General features: G+C 46.9%; 1 protein-coding gene across 1 annotated transcript in view; it reads left to right on the forward strand.

Moving 5' to 3' along the window:
- The first annotated feature begins 644 nt into the window (after positions 1-644).
- Positions 645-13,398, forward strand: part of dgki (diacylglycerol kinase, iota) — a 197,505-nt gene continuing 184,751 nt past the window's right edge. Inside the window, exon 1 of the mRNA XM_060839555.1 lies at positions 645-758. Coding sequence (XP_060695538.1) covers positions 735-758 — 24 coding nt within the window. The 5' untranslated portion in view covers positions 645-734. The remainder of the gene's footprint in view (positions 759-13,398) is intronic.

The raw sequence follows: 13,398 nt of genomic DNA on the forward strand, positions 1-13,398 counted from the left end.
GTGACGAAACATCTGAAAACGAACTTTCAAATTTACAGACTGACCTCTGAACTGTTTGGTGAATTTTGGCCATCGGCCCCAATTCTTTAAGACTGCATATTGCTGTCAAGGTTTGTTTATTAACCAAAATCCTGATACATCCTTCACACATTTTACTACATGAAAGCAGCAACATAAATCAAAATTGTCGTTGTTAAACAAAAGCTCATTATAACTACACCTGCAGAAATCAAAACTTTACATTGATTTGTGAATGTTCCTCAAGGTTTGTATAGGTCCATCACCTCTGGTTAGACATTTTCATGGTAGTTAAATCACATGAGCTCCTCCCACAACCCCTCACCCTGCCAAACAGCTTTTATCCCATCCACAATATTTTTACAGTTAGCAGCTAATTGTTAATAAAAGTGTTTTGTTTGTTTTAAGTGCTGCTATGGTTTTTGATGCTCACAGCAGAGTCCTGGAGATGAACACTTAATTCCTGTTGATTTCAGGATGATGTCATCTGGAGAGGTCAAGCCTAGCTTTATACAAGGACTTGTCCTGGGGAAAGTTCAGCCCCCTCCCACTTATAGCTTGCCAAGATCTTCATCGCTCATGTGAGCATCTTTTGCTGGTCAAATGCTTAAGTATTTCCTTTGTCTTGCAGGAAAGCCATCTTGAGATCAGGCCTACAGCACCTAGCTCCAGAACAGGCACCCAGTACCATCCTGAAGAATGGACCTACCAGAGAGATGCGGACCAGCCCTGACTGGACTGTGAGTTATTGGGTCATAGTTGGGAATTAACTGTGCAGCAGCTTCTACAGGACAACTATGAGGTACATAGGAATCTGGGTGTCCAGGTACATGAGCCACAAAAAGTTGGTTTGCAGATGTCGCAAGTGATTACAGAATCACAGGACTGTTATGATACAGAAGGAAGTCATTTGGACCTTATTTCTACATAGCTCTCAAAATGAGCAATTTGGCTTTGTGTCATTCTCTCACCCTAATCTCATAACTCTACACATTGAATTGAACTTATTGTCGCATGTACTCAAGCAATACAGGCAGATCACATAGTTAAATAGCACGGTGGCATAGTGGTTAGCACTGCTACCTCACAGTGCCAGAGACCCGTGTTCAATTCCCACCTCAGGCAACTGTCTGTGTGGAGCTTGCACATTCTCCCCATGTCTGTGTGGATGTACTCTGGTTTCCTCCCACCATTCAAAAATGTGCAGGTTAGGTGAATTGGCCATGCTAAATTGGCCATAGTGTTAGGTGTAGGGGAATGGGTCTGGATGGGTTGCTCTTTGGAAGGTCGGTGTGCACTTGTTGGGCCAAAGGGCCTATTTCCACACTGTAAGTAATCTAAGATAAGTAAGAAATAGGTAAACAGCAGCAAAAACAAAAACACAGGTACAGGCAAATATTAAGAGTTTGTGAGTCCATTCAGTATTCTAACAACAGTAGGGGAGAAATTGTTTTGAAACAGGCTGGTGTGTGTGTTCAGGTTTCTGTATCTTCTCCCCGATGGTAGAGGTTGCAGAAAAACATTGCCAGGGTGATATGGATCTTTGAGAATGCTGGCGGCCTTTCCTTGACAGTGGGCCTGGTAGATGGATTCTATAGATGGGAGGAGAAAGTGAGGACTGCAGATGCTGGCAATCAGAGATGAAAATGTGTTGCTGGGCAGGAGCAGGCTGAGACAATGGGTCGGCCAGGGCAGTCAGGTTTGTGGATTTTGGACAGGAGGGAGAAACGGGCGTTGCGGGGTGGTGGGACTATGGGGTTGGAGGCGGTGGATGGGAGATCCCCTGAGGTGATGAGGTTATGTGTGGATTTTATGCCCGAAACGTCGAATCTCCTGTTCCTTGGATGCTGCCTGACCTGCTGCGCTTTTCCAGCAACAAATTTTCAGCTCTATAGATGGGAGGTTGGCCTTTGTGATTGTCCGGGCCGAGTTCACCACTCTCTGTAACTGTCTCCGATCTTGAATGGTACACTTCCCATACCAGATAGTGATACATCCAGACAGAATGCTCTCGATGGTGGTAAAAACAATGACTGCAGATGCTGGAAACCAGATTCTGGATCAGTGGTGCTGGAAGAGCACAGCAGTTCAGGCAGCATCCAACGAGCAGCGAAATTGACGTTTCGGGCACAAGCCCTTCATCAGGAATAAAGGCAGTGAACTGGAAGCATGGAGAGATAAGCTAGAGGAAGGTGGGGGTGGGGAGAGAGTAGCATAGAGTACAATGGGTGAGTGGGGGAGGAGATGAAGGTGATAGGTCAGGGAGGAGAGGTTGGAGTGGATAGGTGGAAAAGGAGCTAGGCAGGTCGGACAAGTCCGGACAAGTCATGGGGACAGTGCTGAGCTGGAAGTTTGAAACTAGGATGGGGTGGGGGAAGGGGAAATGAGGAAGCTGTTGAAGTCCACATTGATGCCCTGGGGTTGAAGTGTTCCGAGGCAGAAGATGAGGCGTTCTTTCTCCAGGCGTCTGGTGGTGAGGGAGCGGCAATGAAGGAGGCCCAGGACCTCCATGTCCTCGGTAGAGTGGGAGGGGGAGTTGAAATGTTGGGCCACGGGGCGGTGTGGTTAATTGGTGCGGGTGTCTCGGAGATGTTCCCTAAAGTGCTCTGCAAGGAGGCGCCCAGTCTCCCCAGTGTAGAGGAGACCGCATCGGGAGCAATGGATACAATAAATGATATTAGTGGATGTGCAGGTAAAACTTGGGTGGATGTGGAAGGCTCCTTTAGGGCCTTGGATAGAGATGAGGGAGGAGGTGTGGGCACAGGTTTTACAGTTCTGCAGTGGCAGGAGAAAGTGCAAGGATGGGAGGGTGGGTCGTAGGGGGGCGTGGACCTGACCAGGTAGTCACGAAGGGAGCAGTCTTGTCGGAAGGCAGAAAGGGGTGGGGAGGAAAATATATCCCTGGTGGTGGGGTCTTTGTGGAGGTGGCGGAAATGTCGGTGGATGATTTGGTTTATGCGAAGGTCAGTAGGGTAGAAGGTCAGCACCAGGGGCGTTCTTTCCTTGTTACGGTTGGAGGGGTGTGGTCTGAGGAGGGAGGTACGGGATGTGTACGAGATGTGTTGGTGGGCATCTTTAACCACGTGGGAAGGGAAATTGCGGTCTCTAAAGAAGGAGGCCATCTGGTGTGTTCTATGGTGGAATGGGTCCTCCTGGGAGCAGATATGGCAAAGGCAGAGGACTTGGGAATCCGGGATGGCATTTTTGTAAGAGATAGGGTGGGAAGAGGTGTAATCCAGGTAGCTGTGGAAGTCGGTGGGTTTGTCAAAAATGTCAGTATCAAGTCAGTCATCATTAATGCAGATGGAGAGGTCCAGGAAGGGGAGGGAGGTGTCAGAGAAGGTCCAGGTAAATTTAAGGTCAGGGTGGAATGTGTTGGTGAAGTTGATGAATTGCTCAACCTCCTCGCGGGAGCACGAGGTGGCGTCAATGCAGTCATCAATGTAGCGGAGGAAGAGGTGGGGAGTGGTGCCGGTGTAATTACGGAAGATCAACTGTTCTACTTGGCCAACAAAGAGACAGGCATAGCTGGGGCCCATGTGTGTGCCCATGGCTACCCCTTTGGTCTGGAGGAAGCGGGAGGATTCAAAGGAGAAATTGTTAAGGGTGAGGACCAGTTCAGTCAAACGAATGAGAATGTCGGTGGAAGGGTACTGTTGGGCACGTCTGGAGAGGAAAAAACGGAGGGCTTGGAGGTCCTGGTCATTGCGGATAGAGGTGTAGAGGGATTGGATATCCATGGTGAAGATGAGGCATTGGGAGCCGGGGAAACTGAAGTCTTGGAGGAGGTGGAGGGCGTGGGTGGTGTCTCGAACATATGTGGAGAGTTCCTGGACTAGGGGGGATAGGACAGTGTCGAGGTAGGTAGAGATGAGTTCAGTGGGGCAGGAGCATGCTGAGACAATGGGTCAGCCAGGGTGGTCAGGCTTGTGGATCTTGGGAAGGAGGTAGAACCGGGCAGTGTGGCGTTCCCGAACTATGAGGTTGGAAGCTGTGGGTGGGAGATCTCCTGAGGTGATGAGGTTCTGTATGGTCTGGGAGATGATGGTTTGGTGATGGGGGGTGGGGTCATGGTCGAGGAGGCAGTAGGAAGAGGTGTCCTCGAGTTGGCGTTTAGCTTCAGCGGTGTAGAGGTCAGTGCGCCAGACTATCATTGCACCCCCTTTATCCGCTGGCTTAATGGTGAGGTTGGGATTGGAGCAGAGAGATTGGAGGCCTGCGCGTTGTGAGGGTGAGAGGTTAGAGTGGGGAGGGAGGTAGACAGGTTGAGGCATTTAATGTCCCGGCGGCAGTTGGAAATGAAGATGTCGAGGGCAGGTAATAGGCCAGCTCGGGGCCTCCAGGTGGATGCAGTGTGTTGGAGGAGGGCGATGGGGTCCTTGGAAGGTGGGCGTGAGTCCTGATTGTGAAAGTAAGCTCAGAGGCAGAGGCGACGGAAGAATTGTTCGACGTCACGGCATGTATTAAATTCATTGATGCGTGGACGGAGGGGGATGAAGGTGAGTCCTTTGCTGAGGACTGATCGTTCGTCCTCAGTGAGGGGGAGGTCTGGAGGGATAGTGAAAACTCGGCAGGGCTGGGAGCTGGAATCTGGTGTGGGTGTGGAGCTGGGAGTGGGGTCGAAGCCAGTACCTGGAGTGGGTGTAATGATGGGGGGAATGGGGGTGGAGTCATGAGCAGGGGTAATGTGCCCCTCAGGGTTCTGGAGGGTGGGGATAGTGACAGTGGGGTCTGTGGGGGGCGTGTCAGCAGAATGCAGGTGAGTGACGCTGGTGGGGGCGGAAGTGGTGGCAGACACAGCAGTAGGAGTGGAGGAAGTCACTGAGCGTGTGGCATCAGCGATGATGTGAGGGCTGGAAGTGGCTTTGGGAGTGGCCATGATGGGGGTGGAAGTGACATCAACAATCAGCGTGGGGTTGGTAGCTGCATCAGCCGCATGGTTAATGGTGTTTCCGAGGCCAGGGGAATCTTCTGGAATGTTTGAGGAGTGATGGTTATGGAGGTGGGTGGATAAAAGTTTGTTGTACTTACAATTTTTGATGTTTGAGATGGAGTTGAAGTACTGTTTGTTGAACAGTTGATCTTCCGTAATTACCACTCCCCACCTCTTCCTCCACTACATTGATGACTGCATTGGCGCCACCTCGTGCTCCCGCGAGGAGGTTGAGCAATTCATCAACTTCACCAATACATTGTACCCTGACCTTAAATTTACCTGGACCATCTCTGACACCTCCCTCCCCTACCTGGTCCCGCCATCTGCATTAATGACGACCGACTTGACACTGACATTTTTTACAAACCCACCGACTTCCACAGCTACCTGGATTATACCTCTTCCCACCCTACCTCTTGCAAAAATGCCATCCCGTATTCCCAATTCCTCCGCCTCCGCCGTATCTGCTCCCAGGAGGACCAGTTCCACCATAGAATACACCAGATGGCCTCCTTCTTTAGAGACCGCAATTTCCCTTCCCACGTGGTTAAAGATGCCCTCCAATGCATCTCGTCCACATCCCGCACCTCCGCCCTCAGACCATACCTCTTCAACCATAACAAGGAAAGAACACCCCTGGTGCTCACCTTCCACCCTACCAACCTTCACATAAACCAAATCATCCACCGACATTTCCTCCAAAAAGATCCCACCACCAGGGATACATTTCCCTCCCCACCCCTTTCCGCCTTCCGCAAAGACCGTTCCCTCCGTGACTACCTGGTCAGGTCCACGCCCCCCTACGACCCACCCTCCCATCCTTGCACTTTCCCCTGCCACCGCAGGAACTGTAAAACCTGTGCCCACACCTCCTCCCTCACCTCTATCCAGGCCCTAAAGGAGCCTTCCACATCCATCAAAGTTTTACCTGCACATCCACTAATATCATTTATTGTATCCGTTGCTCCCGATGCGGTCTCCTCTACATTGGGGAGCCTGGGCGCCTCCTAGCAGAGCGCTTTAGGGAACATCTCCGAGACACCCGCACCAATCAACCACACTGCCCCGTGGCCCAACATTTCAACCCCCCCTCCCACTCTGCCGAGGACATGGAGGTCCTGGGCCTCCTTCACCGCCGCTCCCTCACCACCAGACGCCTGGAGGAAGAACGCCTCATCTTCTGCCTCGGAACACTTCAACCCCAGGGCATCAATGTGGACTTCAACAGCTTCCTCATTTCCCCTTCCCCCACCTCCTCCTAGTTTCAAACTTCCAGTTCAGCACTGTCCCCATGACTTGTCCGGACTTGTCCGACCTGCCTAACTCCTTTTCCACCTATCCACTCCAACCTCTCCTCCCTGACCTATCACCTTCATCTCCTCCCCCACTCACCCATTGTACTCTATGCTACTCTCTCCCCTTCCCACCTTCCTGTACCTTATCTCTCCATGCTTCCAGCTCACTGCCTTTATTCCTGATGAAGGACTTTTGCCCGAAACGTCGATTTCGCTGCTCGTTGGAAGCTGCCTGAACTGCTGTGCTCTTCCAGCACCACTGATCCAGAATGCTCTCGATGGCACACCTATAAAAATTGGCAAGGGTATTCACTGTCATGCCAAATTTCCTCAGTTGTCTGAGGAAGAAGAGACATTGTTGGGCCTTTGTAACCAGTGCGTCCACATGAACAGTCCAAGAAAGCTTGTTTTGGATGACCACTCCCAGGAGTTTGACACTCTCCACTTGCTCCACCTCTGTGCTGGGGGGGCACATGAGTAACATCCTGCCGGAAGTCAATAATGAGTTCCTTGGTTTTCCTGGCATTGAGAGCTAAGTTGTTCTCAGTGCACCATTTTTCCAGGTCTTCCAACTCCCGTCTGTAGTCTGTTTCATCACCATCTGAGATTCGAGTGACTATGGTGGCTTCATTGCCGAACTTGTAAATGGCATTAGTCTGGTATTTGGGGATGCAGTCATGGGTATATAGTGATACAGCAGGGGGCTGAGTACCCTTGTGGGCTCCAGTGTTGAGTGTTAGTGACGATGAAATATTGTCCCCAGTCTTCACTGGTTGTGGCCTGTCCGTCAGGAAACTGAGGATCCAGTTGCAGAGAGTGGGACTTAGTCTGAGATCACTAAGTTTAGTAATCAGTCTCGAGGGAATAATAGTGTTGAAGGCCAAACTGTAGTCAACGAGTAGGATTCTTACGTAGCTGTTCTTGGTGTCAAGCTGTACTAGGGAGGAGAGAAGGGCAAATGATATGACATCTGACGTGGATCGTTTGGTCCGATTGGCAAATTGGAGTGGGTCAAGAGTAGTGGGGAGGCTGGAGTTGATTGATGCTATGACCAGCCTTTCAATGCACTTCATGACCACTGGAAGGTAGTCATTGAGGCATGTTTCATAAGCCTTCTTCTTTATAGATGAATCTGGTCCCCTTGAAACAAGCAGGGACAGTGACTTGCTGCAGGGAGAGGTTGAAAATGTCTGAGAAGACCTCTGTCAGTTGATCTGTATATGTCCTGACTGCATGGCTTGGTACTCCGTCTGGTCCCATCGCTTTCCTTGGATTCACACGAAGGAAAACTGATCTGACCTCTGGTGCAGGGATTGTTGGGATAGCTTCGTTAGGACTTGTTGGAATAGGTGTTACCTCTCTGCCAAAATTCTGCTCAAAGCGAGTGTAGAAGGCATTAAGACGATCTGGGAGGGATGTGTCATTATCTGCTATCTTGCACTGTTTCTTTAGAACCTGTGGTGTCATTCAGCCCTTGCCATAGTCACCAGGTGTCTGCCTGGGGTCTAGTTTGGATCGGTATTGGTCCTTGGCTGTCTTAGTGGTTCTGGGAAGATCATACAAGGAATCGTTATATTTGAGTAGGTCTCCTGATCTGAAGGCCTCATAGCAGGTTCTGTAAGTCCTGATTCATCCAGGGTTTCCTGTTGGGGAACACCCAGATTGACTTCCTCAGTATGCAGTCCTCTACACAATTGCTGATAAAGTCTGTGATGGTGGTGACATACTCAAGGTACTTGCAGACTGTTTGAACATTGCCCATTCAGCTGATTCCAGACAGCACCGGAGTTGATCTTCTGCCTCATCTGACCAGCACCGGACCTATATCCATGAAGGGGTCTCCTGCTTGAGCATTTGCCTGTAAGCCGGGAGAAGAAATGTGGCATTATGGTCGGAGTTCCTGAAATGAGGTTGGGGGATGGAGCGGTAGGCATATTTCACAGGGGTGTAGCAGTGGTCTAAAATGTTCGGGCACCTGGTGGTGCAGGTAATGTTCTGATGGTACTTGGGCAACACCTTCCTTAGACTGGATTGACTGAAGTTGCCAGTTATAATAAACAGGGCCTCGGGGTGTTCCGTCCCCAGGGCGTTTGTGGTGGAGTACAGCACATCCAGAGCTTCCTCAACCTTTGTTTGTGGTGGTATGTGCACAGCAGTTAGTATAGCAGTGGTAAATTGTCATGGTAGATGGAAGGAGCAGCATTTGATGGTGAGGAATTCAAGGTTTGGGAGGCAATGGCTGCCTAGGGTTGCAATGTCCGTGCACCACAAGTTGTTGATTAAAAAGCAAACCCCTCCACCCTTTGTCTTACCCGAGGATACTGTACGGTCCATATGATTTTGATTCAGTAACCACCTGATCATCTAGGAAGACAAATGAAATGTTTATTGCAAGGCCATGTTTTACATCAGTTGTACACAATATTGATGGGGTCACATCTGGAATACAATACATTTTAGACTCCTTACTTAAGGGATGGTGCAAATGCATTCAAAGTAGTCAGAGAAGAGACACTCGAGTGATGCCTGTGATAAAAGGGTTGAAGCAGATAATAATATATGGGGAATTTTCATGTTGGACTCTGACCGGATGCTTTCCCTTATGGAAAAGACTAGATTTAGGGAATGCAGTTTAAAAATAAGGCGTCATTCCATTTAAGACCGAAATCAGGAGAGCTTTTTTTCTCTGAGACTTGTGGATCTGTGGAACTCTTTTTGCCAGACAGTGGTGGAAGTGGGAGAATTGATTATTTTTGAGGCAGAGGTAGATAGATTCTTGACTAACAAGGAAGTTGAAACTTACTAGGAGTAGGTGGGGATGTGTTATTGAGGTCACAGTAAGATCAGCTATGATGGACCAATGGCCTACTTCAATTTCATATGTTTGTGTGAATTGAATTAAGCTTTATTGTCACATGTAATCAAATGAATACAGTGAAAAGTTTACAAGTCACCATTTACGGTGCCATCTTAGGTACCTAGGTACAGATTCTTCAAAACATGATTTAGGAAAAAAATGAGAAAAAAAGCAATAAAATATTTAGAATTACAGATTGTGGAAATAAATTATAAAATAGAGAAATAAAAGTTCAGAACAACAATCCTTCCAAACCAGTCCTTGATGGCACTCAGTTTCCAGCCCGTGTCAGGCCTTGACTCCAGACCATGTTGGGTTCACCTTGAGGCTCCCAAGGTCAGGAGACCATTCTGGAATCACCTCAAGGCTGGAAGTCCATGCTGAGGCTGCGTCAGGTTGAAAGGCAGCCACAGATCGCTGAAAGACCATCATGCCTCACCGATTTTGATACACAATTACATTCTGAGTGGCACCTATTATTTTCTGAGCCAGTAGGCTAAGGAAATAATGCTTCTTTATTTGTTCATGGGATGACAGCATTTGCTGTCACATCCTTTGAGAAGAGTTAAGAGTCAAAAACATTACTGTGGATCTGCAGCCTCGTACAGACCGGACCAGGTGAAGACAGCAGATTTCCTTCTCTAAAAGAGGAGAAGCGTTTCTGTTACTGGAGATGCTAGTTTCATGGTCAGCATTACTAAGATTGGCCTTCCATCCAGATTTTCCTTTTTAACTCAGTGAAATTAAATTCCACTCTGTCCCTAGAGCCTAAGCCTCTGGATTACTAGTCTAACAATAATATTACTCTGCCATTGACTCCTCCTTTAGCTCACCGTGATGAATGGTTATGTGGACATCCTGTAACTTATTAGATTTACACAAGAATTGAGCTCAAGAATGGAGGATGAGGTGCTCGTAAAATTGGGTATCCTGCTCTTTTTTACTTATTCTACTTAAAGGGTAATAAATCAAAAGTAATTGTGATAGATGTGGTGAAGGTTACCCTAATAAAAGATGAAGGGCAGATGCATTTAGAAAGTGAATGAACAGCTGACATTCTTTCTCTATGTTACTGCAAAAGTTTACCATGAAGACCCACTAAGACACATTTTAACAAAATACAAAATATCAAATATGTCACATTAGGAGAAAGTGAGGACTGTAGATGGTGGAGAGTCAGAGTCAAAGATTGTGCTGCTGGAAAAAGCACAGCAGGTCAAGCAGCAGACGAGGAGCAGGAGTGTTGAGTTTCAGGCATAAGCCCTTTATCACATTCCTGCTCCTTGGATACTGCCTGATCTACTGTGCTTTTTCTAGCGCCACACTTTTTGACTGACTCTCCAGCATCTGCAATCCTCACTTTCTCCTAGTTGCTGGAAACCATGCTGCGAAAGGATGTCCACTTTGAAGAAGTTCTCCTCCCCTCTCCACAAGGATCTCGGTGAGTCCTTTTCCCACTGGGTGAGTCCTTTTCCCACTGGACCCCCAGGCCATCTCCTCTGCTCTGAAGCTCTTCAACCAAGTGAGGCACATTGGCAACCTTACTGAATCTGAGAGATTATTTCATTGACTCCCAACTTCAGGACTCAAGTGAAAGCATCAAGTCTTCCTGTCATTCTCACTGCTGAATAGGTAACCTTCTCTTCGAAAGGACTGCATTCATCACTAAAGCACCATCTTAGACTGATTCTAATGTGCATCTTATGCCTTAGATATATACAGGATCAGGATTAGGTCACAACGCCTCAGTATCTCTACTCAATTTAATCAGCTTTGCTTCATAGTCCAAATCTCTTACTTAACAAAATAAAATATATCACAGTGCCAGCATCTATACCCTTTTGAGGAGGAAAGGAATTCCACATCATCATGGGAATACATGGAGTTGGTACACTGCTTTCAACCTTTCCTCTATGCTCTTATTCCAGTAAATAATTCTGAGGTGCATTAATTGCTGACAACTGGAGGCAGGACTCCAGATGAAGATCATTTAAGACTTTCCACAGCTGAAGCACAACTCTTCTACACTGTGATTTACAGTAACTTCTACACTATGATTTGCCATTAACACACAATGTTTAATATTAAAAATCACACTACACCAGGTTATGGTCCAACAGGTTTAATTGGAAGCACTAGCTTTCGGAGCGACGCTCCTTCATCAGGTTATTGTGGAAGGCTCGATCGTAACACAGAATTTATAGCAAAAATTTGCAGTGTGATGTAACTGAAATTATACATTGAAAAAATGATTGTCTGTTAAGCCATTCATCTGTTAGAATACAGTAATAGTTTCACTCCTGACATTAACCCTGTATTCTACATTCAAATTTGACCTTCCAAAGTGAATCACTTCACATTTTGAAGTTGACCTGCCACTTATTAGCTCAGCTCTGCACTTTGTCAATGTCTTATTGCAACCGACAACAGCCCTTCACACTATCCACAACTCCACCAACCTTTATGTTATTGGCAAACTTACTAACCACCACCACCACCCCACACTACCCCCCCCCCCCCCCTTCCACTTCCTCATCCAAGTCATTTATAAAAACCACAAAGAACAGAGATCCCAGAACCGATCCCTGCAGAACACCACTGGTCACCAAGCTGCAGGCTGAATACTTCCCATCTCCCACCACACTCTGTCTTCTATGGGCTATCCATGACAGACAGGTTTTCCTCAATCCCACACCTCCTTACTTTCTGAATGAGCATACCATGGGGAATCTTATCAAGCGACTTGCTAAAATCCATGTACACCACATCCACTGCTCTACCTTCATCAACGTGTTTTGTCACAACCTCAAATAATTCAATAAGGATTGTGAGGCATGATCTGTCCCTCACAAAGCCATGCTGACTATCTTGAATCAAACTATAGTTTTCCAAGTAATCATAAATCCTGTCTCTCAGAATCCTTTCCAATATTTTGCCTACCACTGATGTACGACTGACTGGTCTATAATTTCCAGAAATATCCCTATTCCTTTTCTTGAACAAGGGAATAACATTTGTCATCCTCCAATCATCTGGTACTACTCCAGTGAACAGTGAGAATGCAAAGATTCTGAAAGATGAGTTTTAATTACCCTTTGTGATCATATTTTGTGCCTGTGCGTGAGTATATTAATAGATATGGACATTCAATTCTCTTTTCTAAGTAATGTATAGCTGTACAGAGAAGCAAATACTGGAAGCAAATTCCCCTTTCTGAGGAGGTGCGTGCAGGGAAATGAAAGCTTAAAAGCTGCTGCTTAAGAATTGACTCCCCTGATGCTTGACTATTCTACAAAGAATAACTAGTGTGTGTCAGGAGTGGTGCACCTTAGCAACAAGTAATGAGCTATCATGGAGTTCTGTTACAAGCTTGACTTTCTACAAGCCCATAGAATGATGGTGCTGGAGTAATGCAGACATTGGCTACATTGTTATAGAGTACAATAGTGGAGCACTGTTGCCTTTAAACTACTGAGTTGGCAGTCAGCCATATTAAAGGTATGGTCAAAACTATAATGAACCTGGTGATAGGAGTGTACTAGAAATAGAGTCTCACTATTTCACAAGCCAAATCAAGAGAGTAAATGTCTTGTTCAATCACAAAAAATGATCGAATTATTTATTTTTGTTTCTGTTACTAGTATCCTACTTCATTTATACTAGTATACAGATTTATACTAAGACTAGACAAAGACATACATATCTGCAGATTTCCTGCTTAGTTTAGTGACATGAAATTCTATTATGGGCCTTTAATTTCTTGGCAACACTTGTCCTTTCCCTACAATATGTTGTAATTAAGTTACACTTATTTTTGCAAACTGAGTTTTGGCAAGGTTTATTACTAAGTTAGCTAACTGTACCTGTTTGAATAAGGCTTACAGCTGTGTCACATGTTCTTCCCAAGTTTTACAGTCTATAAATACATACAAAAGAGGTTAGCACTGCTGCCTCACAGCGCCAGAGACCGGGGTTCAAATCCCGCCTCGGGCAACTGTCTGCGTGGAGTTTGCACATTCTCCCCGTTCTGCGTGGGTTTCCTCCAGGTACTCCGGTTTTCTCCCACAGTCTAAAGATGTGCAGGTTAGGTGAATTGGCCATGCTAAATTGCCCATAGGGGAGGTGAAGGGGTAAATGTAGGGGAATGGGTCTGGGTGGGTTGTTCTTCGGAGGGTTGGCGTGAACTTGTTGGGCCGAAGGGCCTGTTTCCACACTGTAAGTAATCTAAATAAATCACACAATTGGATATGCTTGGTCCTTTGAAAGTTGGAGAGCTATTAAACCGAAACAGC

The sequence above is a fragment of the Hemiscyllium ocellatum genome, chromosome 19 (genome assembly GCF_020745735.1).
Source record: "Hemiscyllium ocellatum isolate sHemOce1 chromosome 19, sHemOce1.pat.X.cur, whole genome shotgun sequence".
In the NCBI taxonomy this organism is placed as follows: Eukaryota; Metazoa; Chordata; class Chondrichthyes; order Orectolobiformes; family Hemiscylliidae; genus Hemiscyllium; species Hemiscyllium ocellatum.